The 24478-nt window shown below is 35.6% G+C and overlaps 3 protein-coding genes across 3 annotated transcripts; 2 read left to right on the top strand and 1 right to left on the bottom strand.

Moving 5' to 3' along the window:
* The first annotated feature begins 746 nt into the window (after window positions 1-746).
* On the top strand, window positions 747-3186 carry LOC141679842 (COBRA-like protein 10). Its single transcript, XM_074486222.1, has 3 exons — window positions 747-798; window positions 1146-1691; window positions 1781-3186. Exons 1-3 carry the CDS (start codon window positions 747-749, stop codon window positions 3184-3186), a joined length of 2004 nt encoding a protein of 667 aa, XP_074342323.1.
* A 539-nt stretch (window positions 3187-3725) lies between these two features.
* On the top strand, window positions 3726-4289 carry LOC141679843 (late embryogenesis abundant protein At1g64065-like). The gene has a single exon (XM_074486223.1). The coding sequence runs from the start codon at window positions 3726-3728 to the stop codon at window positions 4287-4289; it is 564 nt and encodes a 187-aa protein (XP_074342324.1).
* Window positions 4290-21809: 17520 nt separating this feature from the next.
* Window positions 21810-22436, bottom strand: LOC141679844 (thaumatin-like protein 1). The gene has a single exon (XM_074486224.1). The coding sequence runs from the start codon at window positions 22434-22436 to the stop codon at window positions 21810-21812; it is 627 nt and encodes a 208-aa protein (XP_074342325.1).
* Between the last annotated feature and the right edge of the window lie 2042 nt (window positions 22437-24478).

Raw genomic sequence — 24478 nt, forward strand, 5'->3', positions numbered from 1 at the left:
CCTGTGATGCTTTGTAATTTTTGAGCAAAAGAAAATCAAATGCATGCAACTGTTCTGCTTCTACTACTCTAGGTCGTCATAGGACAAATTAATCTCTTATGGCAAAGACGGCACTAGTAGTCGCCACAACAATCAACACAGAAATTATACCATGTGAAGTGTTGCTCTTTTCTATTCTGATCGCCACACAGAAGTTAAATTTTGTACCAATCGCGAGAGAGAGCTTCAAAGAATATTCCCCAGGCTGTCAAATTAAAATATGTGGACATGGGTAAGTCACGTAATGAATTTATCTCTCCTACAATTTTACCTCTACATAATTTTTTCTTCGAGAGTTGGGTGATTTCATATATTGAAATTAAGGAGAGAAGTGCTGCCTAATTTATTTCACACCAATTAAAGCCTTACAAACTTGTAACACTCATTATTTAAAACTCTCTTGATTGTATTTAATACCTTTTGATAGAAGTTTTAAATTTTTAGAGTTATAGATAGAATCCTAGATTGATAGTTATTATTTTGGTTCTCTCTATATTTGTTGCTTCGAATTGTTTATATTCGGAGTTGTAAGCAAACCTTTACGGTTTAATTTCTTAATAATAAGAATTATTCCGTGAATCTCTTTGTATTTGTTTATTTCATTTTCGAGGTTTATTTTCCGTTACAATTAATTTTAGAAAATGAAGAACATGTATTCACTATCTTCACTCTCTGTATGTATATTTGGATATAATATTATCGCTTAAATGCGGTTTACGTTAGTTCACGTGGTTTGCAAGCTATTGCGTGAATCCGCAGGTTTACCCAGTATACACCCAAATGGTAGGGGTTACGGGTTAACTAATCATAATATGACAGTTAATAGTATTCCCTGCCATATAATTCGGTTAAACTAGAGGATGAGATTTCAATGACTTGGTCTTCACTCTCACACAGCCCAATTTTCACTCTGCATGCACTCTCTCTGAAGGGGGAGGAAAAAAATTCCAATCCATCACTGTTTACCACTTACTGTAACAATGTCTAGTTCATGCAGATCTCACCTTTGCATCACCAATATACTTTAATGCCATCCTTACAAATTAATAATTAATATTTAAATATGAACATTAAATTTCTGACACCCCGTGTTATTTTCTTGTTAGTATTTTCTTTTGGAATCTATATTAGTAAAGCTCAAGATCCTACTGTTGTTGGTGGTGGTGGTGGTGCTGATGGGGCTGAAAAACCGATAGCGCCGCCTCCTCAAGCAGCTAACTGCAATGGGATTTTTATATCATATCAGTTTATGTCTAGAAAAAAAGAATACCCTCATCTGAAAAATGCTACTGCACAACCATGGGCATTTAAATCTACAGCTACGGTGTTGAATACAGGAACAACTGAACTTAAGGAATGGAAAATGTTCATTAAATTTCAACACGAGGAGATGTTAGTCTCAGCAAGTGGTGCTACGATAGAGGATGCAGATGAATTTCCAGCTGATGTTAGTAATGGAACTACTCTCACGGGCTCTGGTCAGTCGGTTTTAAAAACAGCAATTGAAACTGCTGGTGATCTTACTCAAATACAGGCTGAGATTAAACTGGTAGGGACTCAATTTGGTGTTAGGCCACCAGGGGTTCCTATGCCTAAGACAATTAGACTTGAAAACGATGGATTCAAGTGTCCTGCACCAAATCGTCGTGGTGGTGAGTAACGTGCAAACAATCTAGCTACTCATCGTTTATGGTATTCTCTCTGGACTCTGAAAGTGTGCTACTTTTTGTTGTTTATGCAGCTAGAACAATGTACGCTTGCTGTGTGAAGGACCCAAAATTTAAGGTCAAAAAAGAAAAAACAAAGTTCTATGCTCGTCGAAAAGGTGATCTTGTTATATCATATGATGTTACTCAAGCCACTAAAAACAACTATCAGGCTCAGGTAACTATGGAAAATCATAATCCACTAGGGCGTCTTGATCATTGGAACTTAACTTGGGAATGGACGAGAGGGGAGTTCATTTATAATATGAAAGGAGCATATACTCATCTTAAAGACTATTCAGGTTGCCTTCTTGGTCCAGCAGCAACTTATTATGCAGATATGGATTTCAGTCAAGTCCAGAACTGCCAGAAAAATCCCGTCATAGCTGATTTGCCACCCGATCGAGCTAAAGATAAGTTGATTGGAAATGTCCCCTTTTGCTGCAAAAATGGCAGTCTCATGTCACCGATAATGAACAAAACGAATGCCAAGGCCGTGTTTCAACTTCAGGTGTTTAAACTCCCTCCAGATTTGAATATGACAGCCATCACACCCCCATCAAAATGGAAAATTGAGGGAATAGTTAGCTCAACTTTTAAGTGTAGCACTCCTTTAAGAGTGTCTCAAGCAGAATTTCCTGATCCAGGTGGGCTTGATGAGGTGAGCCTAGCCATTGCTAGTTGGCAGGTAGTCTGCAATATAACGCGTCCTAAAAAGGGAAAAACAAAATGTTGTGTTTCGTACTCGGGTTACTATAACGAATCTATCATACCTTGTAACACATGTGCTTGCGGATGTGATGAAGATTCAATGTGTAGTAAAAACGCAGCACCAATACTTATCCCTCCAGAAGCTCTTCTTATTCCTTTCGTAAACAGGACAGCCAAGGCCTTGGCTTGGTCAAGATTAAGGCATCGACGCGTAAGTAGACCTTTGCCTTGTGGTGATAACTGTGGAGTAAGCATCAACTGGCATGTTAGTACAAATTTCAAGGCTGGATGGAGTGCCCGTGTCACCCTTTTTAACTGGAACCAAAATAATTTCCAGGACTGGTTTGTAGCTGCTCAACTAAAGAAAGCTGGCCTTGGATTTGAAAAGGCTTATTCTTTCAACGGAACGTTGCTGAGAAACCTTAATAACACCATCTTCTTGGAAGGCCTTCCGGGGTTGACATATTTGGTGGCAATAACAAACGGGACTAATCCGAGAAGAGATTACCTGATACCCGGTAAACAGCAATCTGTGCTTTCATTTAATAAGAAAAATCTAAATCATTTGAAAATTGAGAAGGGAGATGGATTCCCTTCAAAGCTGTTTTTCAATGGGGAAGAATGTTCCCTTCCTACACATTATCCTATACCAGATTTCGGACATAGAACACATGCAAATTTAGTAGTTGCGCTTATTTCTTTAGCTATTTCTGTAGTTCTGTATCAGTAAATCATCTTAATTCACTTCAAGACTGCTTAGTGCTCTTCTAGCTTTAACTTTGTGTGCTAAACGTAAAATTTTCTTTCATCTTGAGGTATGCTCAGACATTTTCATCGGATTTACCTATATAGTAAATAACTGCTGGTTCCCTGGAATCTTTCCATCCATTAAATTTACTAGCTTCAAGACCAACAAAAATTTGTTTTTTAATAAATTTATCAAAAAATAACTTCTGGCACAACAAATATTCCACAAAAGGCACAAGCCGATTAATAAATGATTAAGTGCATTGCTTTCATCTCCTTGCAAGTGACAAACAAACAGGTAGTGAGACAATTTAACCTATTACATGGCATTGCATTAGTTCTAACTAAATGCACATTGAAAGAATCTCCAAGTTTGCCTTTTCTGTAATCAGAAACTTTTCTTAGCTGTGTGGACTTCACATAACAATTCACCAATATATATTGCTGTCTCCACCATCAATACTTTTGGAATCTGATCTCCCCAAATCTCTCAATTTCTCATCCTCGAACGATAAACTTTTCATGGCTAAATCTCGCAGAGGACTTAAAATATGTTGCGGTGTCACTGCAGTTATCATTATCATTCTTATCGTGGTTGCCATTATCCTGTTTTTCACGGTGTTTAAGCCAAAACAACCAGACATTACCTTACGATCTGTTACTCTTCAAGACATTAAATTTGTTCCATTTCAGCTTCTTCTAAACGTGACGTTGGGAATAACTGTAAAAGTCGACAACCCAAATTATGGAAGTTTCAAGTATAAAGATAGTACAACATATGTTACTTATCATGGCACAGAAATTGCTGAAGCGCCCATTGAACATGACACGATTCCAGCTCGTGGAACATACGATATAAGCACAAATGTGGTGATAGAAGGTGATAAGATGCTCTTGAATCCTTCTTTCATTGGTGATGTTGCTGCTGGGATTTTTAATTTTACTTCATCAACTACCTTGCAAGGTAAAGCAACAGCATTGAAAATTTTGAAGATTAAGGTTAAAAGTGTTAACACTTGCGAAATTTCTGTAGTCCCTTTATCTGGGAATGTCACTGCTGTCTGCAATTCAAAATTCAAGTATTGATCAGGTATAAAGTTCTCTCTTTTCCCATCCTATAATACTCTTGTAGATTCAAATTTACCCTTCGCTTCAGAATTCAAGATTCATTTTTGAGCCTGTTGTCATGTTGACAAGGCATTGAAACTTAAATGCAACTGTGAGGTAGATTGATATGGAATAGAATTTACAGTCCTATTGTATAAACTGGGCTTAACCTTAAAAGAAACGTAGATGTGTATCATTAAAGAAGTTTTATAGGGGGTGTTTTTTTTTAAGAATTTAACTTCATAACCTGTAATAATCATGAATAATTGAATAGAACTCAACTGTAAACTCACACAATGAAGCCATTGGGATTTTGGGGATGATCATCCTCCAAATGATCTACATTTCCTAGTACCATATGAATTGTTTTGTTTCTCAATCATATTTTGTACCAGTTCAGACTTTGTTTTGATCACTCTTGGTAAATGCATTTCAGCAACTCAGTAAAGTACTTCACTAAGGAGCTTCCAAAACATGATTTTATTATGGCTAAATTATAACTTAAACCTCGAAATATGATATTAGGTACACATATGAAGAACAAAAGTCATACAATATACCAAATATATACATCATGACCCTTGTCCGGGCCAAAAGTTTTGAACTATGAAACGTCGCATTTTCAGGCAAGTTTTGCGGCAGAAAATTGTTTTTTCTCTTCAAAGTTTTTAATCAATTTCTTGTCCAACACATTAAACCCTCTCCTAACATTAAACCCTCTCCTGTCACCCGATATCTAAGATTTACATATTAGAGTGTTTGTTGAATTAAGGATCAAGATATATACATTCGATAAATAAGGAGTTAAATGTATGACTTTTTTTTTGAGGATTTATGTATACAAATCATTATAAATAAGCCTTTTATTATTGCGCACAATAGTAGTTCGAGAATGCCATGTCATATCGCGCGTGTGTTGTCTATTCGGGTGTTAGATGAAAACATGTTCTCTGCTCCCCGGAGATAAGATGAGCGTAGATGCTCCCAATCTTCCCAAACAATGTACGTGTGCGCTGTCAATTAGGGTGTTTATGGAGACATGGTCTCTCTGTTCCCAGAAGTAAGTTCTGAACAATGTTCTACCATCATTTATGTTTCGTTTGGCTTTTGTTATTGAAGGGCAGGAAATCTTCTGCTTTGACCGCTGTAGCAACAGTTATGGAAAACTATTCACTTCAAATAAATCTTGTATATATTTCTTCTCATTTTTAGATAAACCCTATGTCGGTTAATACACTAACACTACGCGCAATAATTAATGACGTAATTATGTATATTATAATTGACAAGAACAGACAATTAACCAAATAACAAAACAAAAACATGAAGGTAAAACAAGAATATAAATGAATTGACAAAGAGAGCATATAATACTTAGCTCCAACAAAAGTTTTAACAAATCTGAAAGAATTATGAATAGCTGATGCGCCTAACCTTCGAGAAGTCTAGACTGTTCTTGAAGAGATTATTGTCCCACTTACATTGTGTTGCGTTGCAGCAATATCACTTCCAGGATACAATAGCTCAGAGTACTTCGTCCACAGATACCTCAACAGCGACCCGTACCTCCATTCGCCCAGAACTGTATGTTGTGGAGGAGAGAAAAAGAGATTGATAGAAGCTACACGTATATAATTGACATATCTTTTTATTCCAAACGTTTTGTTCAGTATATAATACAACACAAAACGTAACTGAATATATTACATTACTTAAAATAAATATCCTGACTTAATATGCATTTAATAGAATATTTTCAGAATCAGAAACATAACACTCATTATCAGAATTTGTTAAATCCTTATACAGTCAGCCCCAATAGTATTTGCACTCAACAAATCCTGATCCAGTTATCAGGATGTATATGCAACAAATCATGATCCAGTCATCAGGATGTATATGCAACAAATCCTGATCCAGGCACGTCAGGATCTGTCCATCAACGAATAATGCACATAATCAGTCTATCAACGGATGATCCACATTATACTTCAACAGATAAATTCATCAGCGGATACTGAGTCATGTGCATCAACGGATGTTACTTAACAAATCCTTACTGTTATACAGATTCAATATTTATCATAAAATAATATAATAAGTCAGTAAATATTTTAATTAAACATTAAGTAAAATTCCTCGCCCAGGTCGCCTTGCGTACGCGAGACGCCAAGACATTCTCCCAAATCGTCCTTCGACCCGACCAGACCCGACCCGGCCCGAGGCATGTCGTGGCGTGGCGAGGCGAGGCGGCAACGGTGCGCGTGTGTGTATGTGCGCGAGGCACACAATAATATCATGCACACCCACATGCCTTAGTAGTTGGAATACTACTCTTGCACATGGTACTATATAAAGCACTACATCCCTTTTTACTTAATCAATGTGGGACAAAACCCACAAACCCATTTAAAGCCACTAACTTCACCTAGTTTTCTATATGGATTAAACTAAGAAAATGACTTAGATCCAAACATGAAAATTTAAGTCCTCATTACAAGGAACAACCTCCAACAATTAGATTTAGGAAATTACATCAAGAACATGTCTAAAACATGTCTCAAACTTTCCATTTTCTAACAAGCCCCCACAAATCCATACAGAAATGCATATCAGATCTTATCACGACTTGCTTTTCAGAGTCGGTACCTTTCCAGGTTTGAACCCTCTAAGTCCCCTACTTCGATGGTTACTGGATAGAGATGGAATATTTCACCTTGAATCTCTATCCGTTTGGTGTAACCACACTCCATAGAAGACGACAAGTCAAAAGGCTATGGTGCAGATCTACGGCTTTGAGACGTTATGATTGTGTCTCGATCTTGTTCGTCGAATATTTCAAGGAATAACCCTTTCCTCTAATTGCGACCTCACAGTTGCATTTGCTTAGCTGGGAATCTCCAAAGATGTAATGCCAACATCTTGTCTTACGACTTGACCCCATTCAGAGTTTATAAATCCTGACACAGTATTTGGTCCATCAGTATTTACAAATCCTGATCCAAAATTGTTTTCATCAGAGTTTATTAAAACGCTTGCTAACTAGGAGTTCAAGTACCTCTTAAGGTTTACAGGGGATACACTCAGATACCTAAGTATCTAAAAGTATATGGTAGAGGTACTACCAATTCATCCTTACAACTTGTAATTACCACATTGAATACACTTCGAGGGATCTCCTCTCAGGTGTATTGGGTTCCCGCTGTTGATGAATTATGATGGGTAACGAGTCCCATCCCCAACCTTGACTTAAGGACTACAGCATGTTCAAGCCCCTTCGTCAGCAGATCAGCTATATTATCCTGAGTTCCTATAAACTCTATAGCAATAATCCTATCAGACACAAGACCCCTTATAGACTTCAGTTTAATTTGGATGTGTCTCTTTATCTTAGCATTATAATTCACGCTTCTGATCTTGTCGATAGTTGTATGGATATCACAATGAACAGAAATGGCAGGAAGCGGCTTGCTTATTACAAGCAACATTGACATGAGTCCATGTAACCATTCAGCCTCCGTCCCCGTGGCTTCAAGTGCACACAACTCAGTCTCAAAGTAGATAGAGTAATCAAAGTTTGTCTAGAAGACTTCCAGGACACTGCTCTACCCGCAAGGGTAAACACATATCTAGTCATTCCATTGGAACTGGATTTCTTAGCTATCCAACTTGCATCACTGTACCCTTCGACTACCCCCGGAAATTTCCGGTAATGCAAGCCAAGGGAAATAGTTCCCTTAGATATCTAAGAAATCTATCCAGTGCCTCCCAATGAGACTTATTTGGATAGCTTGTATATCTAGCCAACTTAGACACAGAAATAAAAAATATCTGGTCTAGTCACATTAACAAGATATTGCAAACTCCCAATAATATGAGAATACCTTAACTGAGACACAGGAACTCCTGAAATATTCTTGACTATGACAACTTTTGAATCATATGATGTACTAGAGATTCTACAATTTGAATAATCATACTTCTCAAGTATAGATTTATCTATATAATGAGACTGTGACAATGTTATTTCATCAGTTGACTATGTCAACTTGATCCAAAGAATCATACTAGCCTCACCTATATCCTTCATTTCAAAGTGCCTCTTCGAGAAACTCTTTATCTCGTTAATAATCTCAATATTGGTTCCAAACAATAGAATATCATCTACATACAAGCACACAATCACACAATCATTACCCCTAACCTTATAGTAGACTCACTTGTCACTTTCATTAACTAAAAACTCGAAGTCTAAAACAGTTTCATCAGACTTTTTATGCCATTCTATAGGTGCTTGTTTAATGCCATAGATGGACTTGACTAGTCTACTTACTTTCTTCTTATTACCAGAAACAACAAATCCCTCAGACTGGTCCATATAAATCTCTTTTTCAAGGTCACCATGAAGAGAAGATGTCTTTACATCCATTTGATGGATGATAAGACCATGAACAGAAGCCAATGCAATAAGCGGTCTGATTATTATCATTCAGGAAACAAGAGAGTATGTATCAAAATAGTCAATGCCTTCCCTTTTCCTAAAGACCTTAGCAACTAGCATAGCCTTGTACTTATATATTGAGCCATCATGGTTTAGCTTCCTCTTGAAGATCCATGTACATCTAATAGTAGAACACCCATGAGGGAGATCAACTAACTCCCATGTTCCGTTAGAAATAATTGAGTCAATTTCACTCTTCACAACGTCTTTCCAATGCTTTGACTCTGAAGAATCCATGGCCTGATGGAAAGTTAAAGCCTCATCCTCGATATTGTAAATGATAAAATCACTTCCAAAGTCCTTGACTACCTTTGCACTCTTACTCCTTCTAGGTTCCTCTAATTCATTAGGAGTAGAGCTACTACCAGGATCTGCCCTCATATTTGTCATCTTTTCCACATGATTAGGAATGGAACTCGATGTGTGAGTAGGATCATCTCAGAATTACCCAAAGGTATACCAGTCTTCATAGAGAACACTTCCTCAAAGAAAGTTGCATCACGAAACTCAACTATCGTATTCACCACAATACCATCTATGTCAGATTTTAATACTAAAAATCTCATAACAATAGTGGTTTCAAGATAGCCCAGAAAGATACAATCAACAGTTTTCGGACCTAGTTTCTTTCTCTTGTGTTCAGGGACAAGCACCTTAGCAAGGCACCCCCCACACATGAAGATAACTCAAACTTGTCTTACGCTTTCTCCATAATTCATAAGGCGTCTTTTCCATATATTTCAGAGGGACTCTATTCAGAATATTGCAAGCCGTATTCATAGCCTCTCCCCACATGTACTTAGGCAACCTAGAATTAATCAGCATACTATTAATCATGTCTTCAAAATTTTGTTCTTTCGCTCTACCACCCCATTAAACTCAGGTGTGTATGGTGGAGTAACCTCATGAACTATACCATTGCTTGCAAAAAATTCATTAAACAATGTACTCGTATACTCACCACCTCTATCAGATGTCAAACATTTAAGTACTTTGCCAGATTATGTTTCAACACACCACCAAATTCACATATGTCCGAGTGAACTAAATCTAACAAGTATAAATCCCTAACAACATTATGAAAAGGCTTTCTTGTTTGTTTAGCAGTTATACACACTTGACACTTATATTTCTTATCAATGGCATGCTTTGGAATCAACTCTAAATTCATCATATTCTTTAGAGCACCAAAATTTACATGACCAAGTCATAAGTGCCAAAAATCAGATGATTCAACACAATTAACAAACCATCAGACAAGTAACCCTTGCCAAAAAATGTACCAGTATGCGTAATAACTACTTCATTTCATTTCAAAGAAAGTTCACAGTTGTTCTTAACTAAACAACTTCCACTTTATATTTCTACGAATAGAGGGAACATGATGCACTCGAGTGAGGGATAGAATCCTCCCAGAAGCAAACTTTAGGTCCACGTTTCCTGTTTCATGCACTTATGCAACACTAGCATTCCACATCATCACTGCCACTCCATGAATCTATTGATAAGATAAAATAAACTAATATCAACACAAATATGCACATTAGCTCCAGTATCAATCAACCACTCATGTGACAAATAAATGGAAAGAAGTATAGGGTTGTAAGTAACATACCCGTCATCGGTTCCAGAAGTAACTACCTCACCAACGACCATGTTAGCTATAGGCCCACTCATGGTTCCAAGTCCAGGCCCACTCGATATCTCCAATCTTCATATCTTCATTTAAACTTGTCGATATCTCTGAGTTCTTTTTATGATGAAATGACTTGTCGATATCTCCGATCTTAACATCTTTATTTGACTTGTCGATATGTCCGAGACTTCTCGATAAGCTATTTTGGACCTCTTGGTAAGTCATTTTGGAGTTCTCGAATGGCTTCTCTATATGACTTGATCTGTGACTTGTAGATATCTTGACTTAAAACATTTTTCCTAAAACAGATTTATTCAACTCCAAGCTTCTTCACCTTTTCTCTGAGGAATGATCTTGTTGATCTTCTTCCAGAGTTTATTCCTAGGCTTGAGACTGTCTACAGAAAAATACTCCAGTATGATCTTTAACATTTTTACAGACTCAAGTAATACAATACAAAATACAGATTAAGACTATCATACAACTAAATCTTAGGGTTGTCAATGTGACTTAGGCTTGTTATAATACAGGCATGTCTTGCACAACAATCTCCCCCAATTTGTGAGAAGATTGCTTATCACAAATTCATGTCTGGTAACAAGACTAACCCCAAGTTACAATGATATAATAAAAATTTACATAAAATTGACAGATCACAAATACAGTTTATACATTGAGTAATTACATGAGTTCAATAAGTTAGTTCATCACACAAACTTCTCATAGCCTGTTTCTTTTCTAATGAGGTCCTTTAGATCTACAAGTACTTATAGTCCCTCTATGATTTATGTCCCTTTTAGAGCTTCCACAAACTTGAGCCAATCATCTAATGAATAACTGTTCAAGTAATTTACTCTGAATTTTGAGAATCTTCCAGCTTGTATGTTTAGAAAATGTCCATCCTTGGATATTCTGCTCAGTCCTTTTGCCTTGAGTTTATTTGATCTTTGCTCAAACATTTCTATCCCTTTTGCATATTTCCTTTCCCTTTCCTCTATTTCAGCTTTTTCTTTTGCTCTTCTTTATTCTCTCACTACTAACTATACACACAACACATCCCTTCATGTCATTGTACTTGTGTCCTTATCCTTCATTAAGCTGATCACCCTCTTTATTTCTGTGGTTGAAAATGTGTCCATTAAATCCCTGCCAAGTAAAGTGAAGAAGCCATCTTGATAGTAGATTCTGACTTCTCTTAATGATACAACCCAAACTTTGACTAATTCTTCAGCTAATTGTGAAAGTACTCATCATCTGTGATGCACCAATTTAATGGAAGAAAATCAGTTTGATCAAAGCAATTCCAGATAGCCCTCTCTTTAACTTGCAACTTCTTTGGATTTCTCCCAACATTTTTGAAATGAGTTTTGACAGGTGGCTTAAATGAAGGTAGGTTTGTGATTTTCTTTAGAGTGGTTTGGATGAAGGTGACTGGTATTTTAAGTAGAGTGTTTGCAGTTTGTTTGAACAAAAGTTTTGGCTTAGGAGTTAAGGGTAGTTGACTGTTTGAGTTTACAAGCTTAGATGTTTGAGCTTGTTGGATTTGGATTTGTAGGACATTTTTCTGGTTGCCTTCACCATCTTCCCTCTTCTTTCTTCTTCTTTCATCTCCCCTCTTCTTGTCATCCCTTTTCTTGTTTTCTACTTTATTGCCAGTTGGCTTAGTAGATTGAATTGGATTTAAGCCAGAAGGTTTTTGATCATCTTTTTTCTGCTCATCATCATCCAAGTCATCCTTAATATTGATTTATATTTTGGGCAACTTGGTTTCAGCATCTTTAAATATCTCCCCGGTATCTTGATCATGTTCTCATCTTCAACAGTCTTGTACTGCTTTGAATTCAAGTCAGTTTCTAGAATCATTATCAGCTTCTTATTTTCCATGACACATTACTTTGGAATCTGGAAAAATTTGCAATGTTTGGTGATTGGACAGATGTATACCACTCTCTTGCTTGGTTGGAGATATGCTTCTGGATAAGCAGCTATTAGAGCCATTTTTCAATTCATTAAGCAAGAGAGTGTCTTCATGAATCACTTTGTTGATTTTGTTGATCAGAATGTCCAATTCAGATGCCCTTTTATTATGAGATAATTAAGGGACACCTGTATACATCTATCCACACCAGAGTCATTTATGTTGACAATAATTCTTTTCACCTGAAAGTTATCCTTGGTTACCAAGATCACCCTTAAGAAATTTATTATCTTGTCCAAAGCTTTCTTGTATATGAAGAAGTTGTTTTTTACAGAAGCCCTGAGAGCCTTTAACAATATATCAAATTCTCTGCCTAAACTAGGTCCCTCAGCTGCTTTTAGTAGCCTCTCCATTCCACCATCAACTTGCTGCTCTATTTCCTTGGGTTTGCCTTTTTGAGCTTGGAAAGATGATCTTAGCAACCTATCCTCTATCTCCCCCTTAGTCTTGTTAGCACGAAAGATGAGAGGTGTAGGGATTTCAGGCCTAACAACTTCTAGAAGTGCATGCAATGGAATGTTTAGAGCACCTATGATGGCTCCCAAAGCTACTGAATTTTGTATTTGAAGATGCTTATGGGAGTCCACCAGAGTCTGAATGTTAGCCTGTTGACTTTATACCAAAGCTGTGAGTTGAGAGACTTGAGCTGTTAATGAGACATTTGAAGACTATAAGGTGGATACTTGATTTTGAAGAGCTTAAATTTGCAAGTTTGTTGATGTTGATATAGGTGGTTGGGAGCTTGAGGAGACAGAAACACCAAATATAGCTTGTAAAGATTCTTTAATCCCCTCCATCAAAAGTGCTGAAGGTTCATACCTAGCCTGATGTAGTTGATCCAGTTTGAGCTTGGTGTCATTGGTACTAGTAATTTTATTCTGGACAACTTCATGCAGAGCTATAAATGATTGTTTGAGATTTTTGATGTTCTGCTCCATACTAGTCATGTCAAACCTTGCCATTTGATCAACAAATTTTTAAAATTTGTTCTTGATATCAACTTGACTTGGCACAAGGTCATCCAACTTGTCCTTCACTAATCTCCTTATCCTGTCTTGACGGCTGTCTAGAGTCTGTTGGAGTGCTTTACTCATGAGATAAAAAGCTTTAATTAAGCTTTGTAGACTTTTGTCACAGCATCATAGACTTCTTGTGGAGTGAGTGCCTTGGTATTGCTTCCCAGTATTGTGATATATTATTCTCTAAATCTTTCCAAGACCACATCCATGCTCAAGCTAAAGTCCTTATCTAGACAAGCATCCACATTACCATCATGCTCAGCTTCATTCACAATCTTTTGTTGCCGCTCTTCAACATCTGTTTGATAAGATAGCAAGATTGTTGGATAGTCCTAATTGGACATGTCTGTGATAAGAAGCTGTTTTGTGATGTTGGCAAGGCCAGAAAGTTGATCAACCAAGAGGTCATTCATTGTAATGGGTTGAGCTTGGGCATCTTGAAGCCACTAAGAGATAAGGTGTGATGGTTGTTGAGAAGGATTGGATGTAGAAGGTATGTCTGTTTGGGTTGAGGTTGATGGTTGAAGTTCAGTAACATTACCTGTGTCAGATGCCAGAGTTTGACTCACAGCCGGAACTGTGGTTATGACAGTGTGTTGTTCACCACTTGTGGGAATCTCCAATTGAATTGGACTCTCCAATTGAATTGGAGGGGATTTGGCCAGGTTATTGTGATGTACCATGGCCTCAAACCCTTTCTCTTCTTGCAAAGAGCTAGCACTTGAATGTGCTTGACTTGCCTCCCCTATAACAGGCTCATTTGCAATTAAACTCCTAGCTTTAATTGTTAAGGCAATGTCAGCTAGGGTTTTGAGGGGAGTTGTTCCTTCATGAGGAACCTCCAATTTAATTAGAGAGGATTTAGATAGCTCCATCTCAGGAGTACTACCCTCAAACCTATCACGTTGTGAAGATTGTTTAGCACATGAAGTGCTTCAGTGACTACCACGGGGTCTTTACATGGTGCACTAGGGAGAGTACTCTTTTAAATAGAGACACCATGCTGAGAGAAGCCCTAGAGTCTGTTTTATGCCCTCTATTACAACTACATCCTTTTGGGAAGATACAGAGGTGGCTTGAGTGGTCAGCTCCATTTGATTTGCCTTCTTTGGTTTCTTGACTAGGGTGGACTTTATTTGAGTTTGATCCTTACCACTCTCATTAATAATAGTTAGGGTTGCTGCTTTCACTTATTTTTACTCACTTCACCCTTTTGAGAGGATGAATTGGTTAGTTTCCTAGCTTTTATTGGTAAAGAATGAAGGGTCTCGGTTTGGGAAGGCCCCTGTTGGTGTTCCTGTGTTTGTTCTTCCACAGGTACAAGAGTCATTACTGAACTAATTGTAATTGTAGACCTCATATCAGGCATAGGGTAAGGGTAAGTCCTGAACCTCTCAAACATAAATGGAGTGATTCTAAGATTTACAGGTACCCTGTTCTTTATAATGAGTGAGCCAAATAGAACTTTAGACACTTGTTTACAGTTACATATTTTAGTTTTATCTATACCATTAAGCATATGAATGTCATGCACTTTATGATTTAAAGCAAACATTATAAATCTAGGAATAGAGATTTCCTTACCTCTTGATGTCAAAGGCATTGTGAGCCTAGTGCTGAGCTCCTCCATTATCAAGTGTCCTAAATTGAGGTGTCTATTGTAAGCCATGGAGAACACCAGTTTTTGAACAACACTTGAACTGTTGTCATACCCTTTCTTCCTATAGGTGAATGCCCGCACAAATAAATCAAAAAGAAAGGACCATTCCCTCCTTAAGTACTTTTTGTTCAGGCTTGCCAAGTTGATTCTTTCACTGTAGTTTATGAAGTCCATAAACTCAGCTAGCACATCTTGTGTTGGAACCTCCACGAGATTGTTAGTAGGGATGCCGAAAGCTACATTGACATCATCTTCAGAAAACTCCACATGTTGGCCTTGAATGGAGCAGTTAACCACCACAGACATAGCTTGGTTCTCATGCACCACTAACTTCACAAAGCTCTTGAAGCTATTAGGAGCTTGGTTTACATCTGTAAATACAAGATAGTTAGTTCATTCTTTCAGGATAAAAGGTGTATTTGATGCCATTTGAAATGTTTGAATTTGAGTGGGTAAGAAAAATTAGAGAGAAAGAGTTTGAAATGAGAGAAAACGGTTTGGATTTGGAGAAATTAGGTCACTTAGAGATCTCGAAGGTGTAAAGAGGTGTATGTCGAGATGTCTGGGTATTTATAGTAAAAGGTAAATGACTTTCGAGAACTCAAAGTAAACGTTTGGAATTTGCTTATCGAAAAGTCATATTGTGAGAATAGATACATATCGATATATCATTTTCCTGACTCTTATCGAGAACTAGAAAATGACTTATCGAGATGTCAAATAAATACCCAGTTCATCCTGAATGTACTGAATTTTTCTAATTTTTATTTGAATAAATCAAAATGAAATCAGAATAATTTTATCAAAAGTATTTTACCAAAATAATTTATTAAACTAAATTATCTTAGTTCTAAGTTATCGATAAGTCTAGAATTTATACTTGTATAGAATTCTGTGAATTATCACTTATCGAGATCTCTATAATGACTTATCAAGAAGTCATAATAATGGTTGTCGAGAAGTCCTTCGACAAGTCAGAAAAAAGGCTTATCGAGAACTCACTTGAGAAGTCTCAAAATGACTTGTCTAGAAGTCAATTAGACTTATCGAGAACTCAGTTTTCTACATACATTTATTCTTTTTAATTATGTCTTATGCTAATTTCACATATTGAAAATGTAAATTAACATTGAGACAGTTTTCTTAGAATTGAAAAATTCCAAGCTAAATTTTGAATTTTAAAAAATAAATATACATAGATTTCTGAAATATTTATAACTCATATTTCTGTTAATTTCCAGTTAACTCAAATAAATTTTGATTTATTAGAAATCAATCTGCTACAACACATTAGCTGAGTTCTTGCCTTTAGTATGAAGAATTTAGCATTCCAATTTCACCTACAAGTCTAGTGAAAGTAGCTTCATCCAAAGATTTAGTTAAAATATCAACTACTTGTTTTTATGTTGGAACAAAAATGAGCTCAATGGTACCATTTGCAGCATGTTCTCTAATAAAATGGTACCTTGCATCAATATGCTTTGTTCTAGACTGATTATCTGGATTAGCCACAATAGATATAGTACTAGTATTGTCACACATAATTGGAGTTTTGTGTCACACTAGGCCATAGTCCATTAGCTAATTTCTAATCCACAGCACTTGAGCACAACAACTTCCAGCAGTTATGTATTCAGCCTCAGCTTTGGAAGTTGAAAGAGATTGTTGTTTCTTGCTATACTAGGATACAAGTCTTTCTCCAAAAAATTGACAGCTTCCATTAGTGCTCTTTATGTCAACCCTACATCCAACAAAATCTGCATGTGTGTATCCAAAAAATTCAAATCATGTTACCTTAGAATACCATAATCCCAAGTTTGGAGTCCCCTTTAAGTATCTGAAAATTCCCTTCACAGCCATTAATTGTGATTCTGTTAGATATTGAGTGCAACATATGTGGGTGAATGTGTTTTCTTTATTTTTAGGCTTTTTCAAACCGTTTGAATATGGTGAACAAAGTAGTCTAATTTGTAGAGATATTGTGTTTAACAGAATTAATAAAGCATGCACAACAAACACAATATTTTCAAAACTCACTTAATTTTGTATTAAAATTAAGTATGTCTTGCTACAAATTTATGGGTTCTTTATAAGTAATGAACCTAGCTTCTTTCTTGAGAGAGTTACAAGAAAATTTAGATCTGTTTATTACATTTAAAATAAAGAATCAGTGTTTACTTTATAGATTAGTAAACACAGGTTTACACAGCATGCAATAAGATGTACTAAACCCTACTTTAAGTTATCTCTAAAGCTTTCCTTTTCTGGCTTAGTGAATCCTTGCAAATATTTTAGGTTTGCGACCTTCCTTTGTCAGATAATCTTAACCCTTGATCTTGCACTCTTCAAGCTGCTTTTATAGACTTTTCAATTTAAGTAATTAGATCGTTTGTTGTTTGATAATCTTTGTAATAACCCCCAAAATTTTGAACTTTTTGTAACCGTTATGAATAGTGTTTTTGCTGAATGAGAAAACTTTTCATGCCACACTATGTAGGGGTTCTGTTATGGATATTCTGAGATTTTATTAGTACTCTATATGGTATATAAGTGTATGTAAAGATCGTCAGAATCCAATTCCAAACACTTTGATTTTTCCCGGAAATCCACTAGATACAGAAAGAATTGAGTATAAGGTAACAGGATAAAAAGGATTTAAATTAAAGGATTATAAGAGAGGATCATAAAAGGAATATAATGTATTGAGAAAGGTTAAGGAAACCCAAGTAATAAGATCTCGGGTATGATCCCTCAAACGAGAAATGAGAACGAAAGTTAAGCGAACCGTATAACAGATCAGCGGTCATTAGGAAAACAATTAGGAAGTTAATCAAGCAGGTTAGGGATGATGAGGTCATCCAACCAATAAGAAGAGGGCAAGTAAGGGATGATGACATCACAAAAGTGACATAAGCATGACATAAGGGGAAGGAGGTGTGGTTGATTTAAAACCACACAAAGTTCAAGGTTAGAAAGGTAATTAACCAAAAACAAAACAAAAACAACCAAGCTAGGCAAAACAAATCAAAGAAAAACACAAAATTATTTCTTTCTTCAACATTGCTCTCGGCTTTTCTTCATTTCAAGAAGAAGAATTTTCAAAATTCAAGTTCCAAGCTTCCTTAATTGGTAAGATAATTATCTAGTACTCCTTATGCATAGATATGGCCATCCTATAAGTTTAAGCCTCCAATTATTTCTCAATCTCTTCCAAGAAATCAATGAAGAAGATGATGAATAGTGATTTCAAGATTTTTAACTTGATTTTTCTTGTTTTTCCTTTAAGATCCAAGCATCCCTAAGACATCTCAAGGCTTCTTAAGGATTCCTAGCGACTCACAACACTTCAAGGAAGGTATAACATCTCCAAACCCTAACTTTACTTTGTATATTAGGATGGTTTTGATTGTTATGGTAAAAGAGAAGCTTGATGCTTGTATGTTTAGAGTTTGGGTTGGAATGGTAGTGAACTGAATGTTGAAATCTTGTTGATTGGTTAAAGGACTTAAGTATAGTTTAAATTCAAGTTTAAGAATAAGTATAAATTGTCAATGTTGAGTTGATTGGGGCTGTTATGATGTAGTGTGGATGGATGTTGGTTGTATGAATGGATTGGGATTGATTGGTGGTTGAATTGGAATGGTATAAAATTGGGAAATCGCGTAAACATAGCCGCCGTAATGTCCGATTTACTTTAGACTTCTTTTGTTCATAACATTATGACCCGAGAACTCCCTGCTAGGTTTTTACCATTGCCATGTTTATATAGTTCATGTTACGAGCTTCGTTTTGATATGTGGTTCGTTTGATTCCGATGTACGGTTTAGGAGAAACGGCCGTTTTAAGTAACGACGTTTCGCGAACGAATCATTACCCCTCGCCTTACTTTGAAACCTATGTTAAAGACCAAAAAGGGTTAATTGGAGTATGAAACAATTATGTTAAGTGTGTTAGGCAGTTGGTAAGACACTCGCGAAAGAATCGTCTTAAAACTCATAATGGTTAATTTATTAAAAATGGTGGAGCCAAGGGTACTCGAGCGACTTAAGAGAATCAGTAAACGCAAAGCGAGCGTTAGAGTCTAATTTGGTTAAAGTATAGATTTACAAGTGACATGGGTTTAATTCCAACTTACATGTTGTTTATAGGTTACCAGACTCGTCCCGAGCCATTTGTAACCCCCAGTCGCTCAGGCAAGTTTTCTACCCGTATAACTGTTGTTGTGATGTATATGTGTATATGCATGATCTTGCGATAAATGCATATTTGTTATTAGCAAATTCTTGCGATATATTGTAGCATGTGATATGGTATATATGCATGCCTGTTTCATATTCTTGATTTATATATCTGTTGGTTCAAATGCTTATAGTTGCATAATACCTATGCTAGAAATAAGCAGTAGTTGCGTATACCCTTAGTATAGGGGACCCAAAGGTGAACATATTTCTAAACCGGGAGTCGATGTTCCCGAGTATATTATATATATATATATATTTATATATATATATGGATGTAGTTTTCAAAACTATTGATCGAATAAGGTTTATTCGATAACTTTATTATATTTATTGAATATTATTTGAATATTCATTCGAGGACTTATGACTCTGTTTATTCTATTTAATGATTATTAATTGGATATTCATTTGAGGATGTATGACTCCGTTTATTTTATTTAATGAATATTATTTATAATATTCATACGAGGTATTATGACTCCGCTTATTATTTAATAATATTCTTTATTTTATTAAAGAATAATGTTTCGATAATCAAACTTATTTTCGATTATTCAAATAAAGATAGTACTTTCATATAAGTATATCTTCGGTTATTTAATATCCATTTCAAGTATGAGTTTTAAAACTTCTACTTCGATTATTTTTATAAGGATTATCTTTATGAGAATATTATTTAAATAATAATATTCAGATATTTTCTAATATATCGGGACTGATTTATTTTAATAAATCAGCAGTACTCCAAATATTCTTAAAAATGTTTTCGAGTCTTCAAAATGATTTTTAAAGTTAGAGTGGACCCCAAAACTCATTTTTATATTTAAGATCTTCCTTTCAAAGGGGATTTAAATACTCGCTCAAAACCTGGGGGATCCGGCTCTGTGGTGTATTTTACATTCGCAACGTGGTTGCTGTTTTGAGAAAACAATTTGATTACTTGCCCAACGTTGGGGAAGTAAGTCCATCTAATTGAGTCGGCATAAGCGACAGGCCGGGGTACGGTCTATCAAAGTGTAAGTGGCTGGGTGGCAGTCCATCAACGCGTAAGAGGCCGGGTGGCGGTCCAGCACAAGGTCCTTATGTGGCCAGGGTGATGACCGGTGGGGGATTCATCCATCTACTAGTAGAAAAGGTTACTTATTGGTATCTTTTCCTGATCAGCAAGATATCGGGTTTATGCCAAAATTCTTTTCCTTTCCAAAATTCATTGGATGTTACAAACTCTGTTCATACTGTACATAACAGAGGTTCCAGGAAATGTTTAAGAGATATATATGTGGATATATATATCGGGACTAAATAAAGTATCTCGTAACTTTATTTCATTCAATAATATTTTAAAGATTGAATCTATTCAAGTCTTAACTTGTGGTCTCATCTATGAGATGACCTTTTGAAACCTATAATACTTTGAACAGTGGTAGTTTAAGTAGCTTTATAAATGATATAAGTATAGTGAAGTAATTGGTAACTTCATCCCTTGTTTTTGCTTATATCACTACGCCATAGATGGCCTACAGCAACACCTAAAAAATGTTACAACAGGCCAAAAAAATGTTATCATAGCCACCCAAAAGACCTAAGGTAACATAAAATTTAAGTTGCTTTTTTTTGAGTTACCTTTGGCCCCTAATGTAACATTTCCTTTGCCCTGGTGCAACATGGACTTTTGTGTTACAATAGACACCAAAGGTAACATCAATATATGTCTATAGTATCACACTATGTATGTTACCTTTGAACTTTGAATTTGCAAAAAAAAATGGGGCCCACTTGTGGGCCAATATTAGGGACCACAAGTTGGCCCCAATTTTTTTATAATGATTTGTATTATATTAATTTGACAGAATTTGTTTGTAAATAGAACATATATACCATTAACATGTTTTTCATATGTAAAAAGCAATACTACATGAAATTATGCTATTCGAAATCGACAATCCCAAAATATCATTAAATACCATAAAATGTATTACATCCAAACCAACTCAAATATTCAAACCATCACATGTCTAAAACTACGACAACAATAATTATTTTAACTAAACAAAATAGTTCAGGTTCTTTATCAAACATTAGAAAAAAAAGATAAACTTAATAAAATAGTAACACTAGAAACTTTTCACATTCTCCTACAAGATCTGGAGCTTTAAAACTTATGAACTGGTGTTGTTTTCATTTCTGAATGTTAATCTGACGCCTTCTTCAAATTTCATAGGAGAAAAGCCTAGCATTTGAATTAGTTTGCTGATGTCCATTGATATGTCAGCAGGGGACTTGCCACCGCGATCAATCTGAAAAGTAAAGATTTAAATATCATATTTGTGGGAAGCAGAGGAAATCGATATCCAATTAGGTGAGTGTGATTGATTAAATGTTGCGTGCTTTCTGGAAACACTCGCACAAATGATTATACATAAGTGTAAACAATGATAAGATGACTGGGAAAGTAACTTTTGATTCAGGGTTTAGTGTTTATGGTATCATTTGTTTCATTTGGCGTTGGACAGAAGAAAATGAGATAGTTGGCAGCACTGTCACATATGAAAGCGCCAACCTTATTATCATAGACATAACTGTACGCCGTGGGACACGCCTTTTTGAACACGTTAGCGTAGTTTGAAGCCTTACACTTATCAGGTGAACTGTAGTTGCCGGTACAACAATACTGAGGATCACCAAAAGCCACGCAAGCACTCTTACAAGCCACCCATTCCCCGTCCGAACTTATCTTTAGCTCGGATGGACACACGCTGTTGATGTCCATACTACACTCTGTCCTTGAATAGTTGAGTCCACCTAATGGGGAGATCATGATCGGCAAGTTATAACCATCAACCATGCTAATGTCAAAGAAATCCCTTCCACCAGAACCATCGATCGAGAACTCAACTAGAGTTGCTCCCCCTACAGATCTACTGCCCGTACATTCCAGCCTACATGAGCCACAATCGCCCGTGAGGCAAGTGAAGTTTCCAAAAGAGTCTTGGACACATTGAGTCCTACCATAGAACCAACCGGTCCAAGAGGATGGTATATTGATGGTTGTAGTTTCGCCTTTCCGAAGTTTAACTAGTGGTTGGAACATGAGTAGCGGTGTTGGATTTAATGTCAGGCCAGACTGTCTGGTTACATCTGTTAAGTAATGTTACTGTTGCGGATGAAACTACTCCTGTAAAATCAAATTATATACACCAGGTTATACACATGATGTATAGAACAGCTTGTAAAGTTGATCAAGTACAAATTTGTTACCTGAAATTAGTAGATGTGGAATCAAGAAAGCCAAAAGGGAGATTGATGAGCAGACTACTCCGGACATTTGGTTTTGTATTAATAATATGTCAGATTTTTCAGTCATACAAAAGAAAGGGACCAAGATTATCCAAAAGATTTGTTACAATCATTATGTAATTGGTTCGAATTCTCAGTTGATTATGAATAATTTATCATATTGTAAAAGTGATGGCTATATTGAGACAAGGTTGAAAACAATCAATACACATGAAGACACTAAGTTGAACTATGTAATAGCAACAATTCAATATTTCAACAGAATACAAATAATATCAAGCTATGATCATTATCCCCGACGTGAAGGGCTATCATTTAGAAATAATATCTAGCTATGATCATTATCCCTGAACTGAAGCTTAGATTCAAATCGCAACTGATCAAACTTCAAGAAAGGCAATTTTAAAAGAACAAGAAGCCCATGATATATAACAAATAGAAGTAATGTGATCATTAAATTAACAATAAAACAAACACACTAAAAGCTTCGAACAACATTATGGTACAAGAAGACTGTAAAGAAATTACCATGGTTGAATCCTACGTGATATGCCCTTGGAAAAGTGATTACAAAATCGTCTGGGTTCTGAACTAACCTAAGAATTAAAATCATAATATATTAAAATCATTACTTTCCTTATTAGATTTTATAGTCTTACTTGCCGAATGTGACATATCTGCGGCTGATTTTGAGGGGAACATGATAGCCCAATTTAGTTTATATAACATAAACTTGATATATAAACATAAGTTCACACAAGCACAAGTTCACTTACAATATTCAATTCAAGCTCACACACTGAGAAACTACATAAAACATATAAAAAGAGATGGAATACCTTGATGTAGAATCGTAAATTAAGCCCAAGCTCTGAATTAGACCCAAATCAAACCAAACTAACCCTGGAAAAAAAAGATAAACCAATTAATTTGAGAATTTAACCAAAAAAAACAAATCACAAAAACCCCTAATTCAAATAAAAACCCTAGTTTTCTTTAAAACTTGAACCCGCAGACCCATACGCATCGATTTGTAAAAGTTTAACTCTGAATTGAATAAAATCGACTTTATTATACCCTTAATGTAGAGAATGGCGGAGAGAGAGCAGGAGGGAACTAGATGAGTGAGAGAGAGAAGAGTAGTGAGAGAGAGATCCAGAAGAGAAATAGAGTATATTGACTTTTTGAAATTTTTTAATGTATCGCCTGTTTGACAAAAATTGCCGCTTCCCCAAATTTTAGCCAAATTTTAGCTGCCTTGTTCAATTTACCTCATATTTTGTTTTTAACTTTTTTTTAAATAAATTATTATCATAATGAATTGTAACTAAATTATTTAAAAATAATGTCACTACCTACAATTTATAAACTCAAACAGCAAATTAATTTATATCAAAATTAGTTAAATTTAAAATTAAATAATATGATTAATTTATTTTATATTTTTTTAAAGATAAATTTTTATATATTAATAATATAATGTTAATTTAATATTTAAAAAAAATAATCATTATTCACTTATTTCAAAAAAGTAACATTTTTAAATTATTACTTAAATATAATGTAAAATTAAATAATTTAAATTCACATATTTTAAATATATCTTATTATTTTGTAAAATGATAATATTTTATTCATTAATACCCTATGGTAACACATCTTAAAATATGTTGCAGTGTGTAACACTTTCTATCTATGGTAACATGTTGAAAAGGCTATGGTAACATCAAATGTGCGATGTTGCAGTAGACAAAAATAAGCATAGCTAATGTAACATTAAATTGTAACACTCATGATCAAACTATTGCGATAGGCCATCTATGGCGTAGTGTATCC

The sequence above is a fragment of the Apium graveolens genome, chromosome 8 (assembly GCF_009905375.1).
Source record: "Apium graveolens cultivar Ventura chromosome 8, ASM990537v1, whole genome shotgun sequence".
Taxonomy (NCBI): domain Eukaryota; kingdom Viridiplantae; phylum Streptophyta; class Magnoliopsida; order Apiales; family Apiaceae; genus Apium; species Apium graveolens.